The 3,426-nt window shown below is 39.3% G+C and overlaps 1 protein-coding gene across 1 annotated transcript; it reads left to right on the top strand.

Annotated features, from left to right (window-relative positions):
• The first annotated feature begins 399 nt into the window (after positions 1–399).
• Positions 400–3,219, top strand: LOC143846453 (transcription factor MYB97-like). Its single transcript, XM_077354888.1, has 3 exons — positions 400–982; positions 1,092–1,845; positions 2,745–3,219. The coding sequence occupies exons 1-3, from the start codon at positions 689–691 to the stop codon at positions 2,981–2,983; spliced, it is 1,287 nt and encodes a 428-aa protein (XP_077211003.1). The 5' UTR covers positions 400–688; the 3' UTR covers positions 2,984–3,219.
• Positions 3,220–3,426: the final 207 nt, after the last annotated feature.

Genomic DNA, 3,426 nt, shown 5'->3' on the forward strand with positions numbered 1-3,426 from the left:
TACGACGGTGAATAAATTCAAGTAATGTTTGCGTGCAAATATCAACCGATAATCAAGCGTGTATCGGATCGTGCTTTGTACGTGCCCGACTAATCCGATAAAAGACCTCCGAAATTTTAAATTTCCCACCGCGTTAAAAACCCGAAACTTTGCGCGACTTTCGTTCGTGTCCAAAAATAGTGAGGGGTGAAGGTGGAAATGAAGAGGAAAAGAGGGGGTGAAAAAATCAAGGGAGGAGAAGAAAACGCGTAAAAAAGAAGCCTAGAATGCGGAGCGAAATGGGTGCTTAAACCTCAAATGTGTTCACACGGAGATGCGCCAAGTGGGGCCCATACACACCCACCTCTCCTTCTCTCAATCTTCTCTGTCATTTCTTCTCTAATTAACCCAAAAACTCAAATCATTTGTAAATTTCTTAATCTTCTCCACTGTCATTTTTTCTCTAACTTACCCAACTCCGAAAACCCTACAGTTAAATTCTCCTCTATTTTACCCCAATTTTTTTCTTTCTTCTCTACGCTATAAAAACAAAAAGCACAAAATCTCTTCTCTCTTTAGGAGAGAGAGAGAGAGAAAGAGAGTACAACAGAAGAATATATAAATACAAATAGAACAAACCCAACAAAAACAACTGAACCCTCAAACAAAAAAAGAGGAGAAGAGAGAGAGAGAAGTACCAGCCGGAGGAATGAATTCCGGCGAGGATGGGTTACCGGCGGCAAATGGTGGCCTGAAAAAAGGGCCATGGACAGCAACAGAAGACGCAATTCTGATGGAATATGTGAAAAAAAATGGAGAAGGAAATTGGAATGCAGTACAAAAGAATTCAGGTCTTTCTCGTTGTGGGAAAAGTTGTAGACTCAGATGGGCTAATCACCTTCGCCCTAATCTCAAAAAAGGGTCCTTCTCTCCTGAAGAAGAACGTCTAATTCTCGAGCTACATGCCAAGCTCGGCAACAAATGGGCTCGAATGGCCGCTCAGGTATTCTTTCCTTTCCTTAATTAAGACTTAATTAAGACCCATGTCATTGATTCCTTAATCAATCAATCAATATCTCTCTCTCTCATATTTTTGTTTTTGATTTTTTTAGTTGCCAGGAAGAACAGATAATGAGATTAAGAATTACTGGAACACGCGAATTAAGAGAAGGCAACGTGCTGGATTGCCTCTTTACCCGCCTGAAATACAGAGGCAGGGGCCTATGCTCAATCGCCATCAACAATATCAACATCGTTCCTCACCTCCGCCAACAAAAACCCACTTCTCATCGCCTCTCTCTCTATTTGATCCAATGAATTTACAACCTACAGACCCAATTCTCACCCATCATCATCACCCTTGTCTCCCATCTTCCCCAATTCAGCATCGAATCAAGCATTTTCGCGATAATGGGATTGGGTTCTCTTTCCCTTTTGTTTCTCCCCCTTTTTTCCAGCAAAATTTTAGTACCCAACAGCAACAAATGCAATTCAATTCAGGGAATTTTGATCTGAATCCGACATTATTGCAACCGCATTTAGAGCCCGAAGGGCTGACTCCCACTTCTTCTGCTATGTCCATGAAATTGGAGCTCCCTTTAAGCCAAATCAATGAGCCAATTGTGGGCTCTGGTGAACATGATTATAAGCTCGCGAATTTTGGTCGGAGCAACAGTGGGCTATTAGATGATTTACTGCAAGAGGCCCAAGCAATGGTGGATGGAGGTGGGGGCGAATTGAGAAAAGAAGGGGTATTATCAGAGCCGAATGTCGCCCATGAAAAATGCGGTTTCAATGCGTGGCTGAATGAATCTATTCCTCTAAACCAGTGGGATGATTCTAGGTCAGCCCGTTCTTCGTCGATCGGTGAGTTTTACTGTAAAATTCGCGTATTTTAATTGGAATTGTCCAATTCAGTTTGTTAATTTCCATGAACTGAAGAGGAATGAATGCTCCTTAATTCAATACCCATGCTTCATGCTGCTAATTTAAGCCTGATTTTGTCTCTAGTAAAATTAGGTTAAGTTTCTTTTCTTTTTCTTTTTATGATAAAGGGCTATTGTTCCTTGGTGAACTCAGTTTGTACTCTTTTATCTTCCGTTTTTTTTCATTGCAGTTTTATATCGTACACATATAACTTTCAGTTCGCTGAATATGCCTGTTATTTTTTGCTTTTTTACCTATTACCTCTCTCCCTTTACCCCCCTTCTTTTGTGTTTTTTCCCATATTCATCTCACAGGCCAAAACCCATTTCTCTGTTTTTTTTTATCCTTTTCTTTTCCTACACATATTTGATTGTATTGTATGTTGATTGTTGAATGTCCCTTTATCCTTTTTTCCTTTTTATATATAGTTCACTACTTCATTTATTTCTCTTTGGGTTGTGTAGTACAATATACAAACTAATACCCCATGACATTGTATGTATTTGATATCTCTCTACTGTTTCTATCTGAACTCCAATGGTTTCAATCTGGAATTTTTCATTTTATTCAGGGAAATGTTATCAGCACAACCCTCTTTTGATATTTGCACAAACCCAGCTGTCTTTTTCTTCTTTAATTGCTCGTGAGAGCTTTTTGGGAAATGTAATAACCTTATAACAGCTATTTAAATACTAAAAGACAAGATGGGTTAGCTAAACTATCAAAATATGATTGTGCTGATATAATTTCCCTTTATTAAACCCAATTCTCTGTTTTTTTTTTTTTTGAAAAAATTACTGGAGATTTTCATTTTATTAAACTAGACTGAATGACCACAGGGATTAAGATGAAGGACCCAGAGAACAATTTGGTTGATGAGGATTTGTCCGGCCTCCTTGATTCTATTCCGCCCGCAATGCGAACAGTGTCTGAATGGTACAACGACAACAGTGGAGAGACGTCGAATGGGCAATCTGGATTAACAGAGGATGATATCGGACTCGAAATGCAGCACCTGGCTTCATCTCTCTCCGTGGCCGCCGATCACGATTGGAGTTTCATGCCTGAAATTTGCTGAATTCTCCTAAAATTCTACGCTGTTCTGAAAATGGTGGGTTGGTGATCCTATTGTCTTTAATCATCTATTTGGTGGTATCCAGACTACATGAGTGTGTGTTATTTTTAAATTTACTTCGAATGACTTGTTTCTTATTAAAGGTTATATAAACATGATTAGAATTCAACTAGAATGACTTGTTTGTTATTAAAGTTTATATAATGATGATTAGCATTATTACCGTGCGATTACTACTACTCCTATCGTGGCAATCTGACGGCCATAACAGCTCGCCGTTTGTATTTTACATTTTGTTTAGGGAAGTGATATTTACGCCCCTTTTGATCACCAGGGACACCCAACGCCATTGTACGTGGCAATCAAATCCACTGGATTCTTCTGACGTAAAGTACATTAGCCCCCCTTTTGTCATTGATACACTGGGATTGGGTGTCCCTGGTAAT

This window comes from Tasmannia lanceolata, unplaced genomic scaffold (genome assembly GCF_043159265.1).
Source record: "Tasmannia lanceolata isolate RefF3 unplaced genomic scaffold, GAP_Taslan_0.1 ptg000015l, whole genome shotgun sequence".
NCBI classification, from domain to species: Eukaryota; Viridiplantae; Streptophyta; class Magnoliopsida; order Canellales; family Winteraceae; genus Tasmannia; species Tasmannia lanceolata.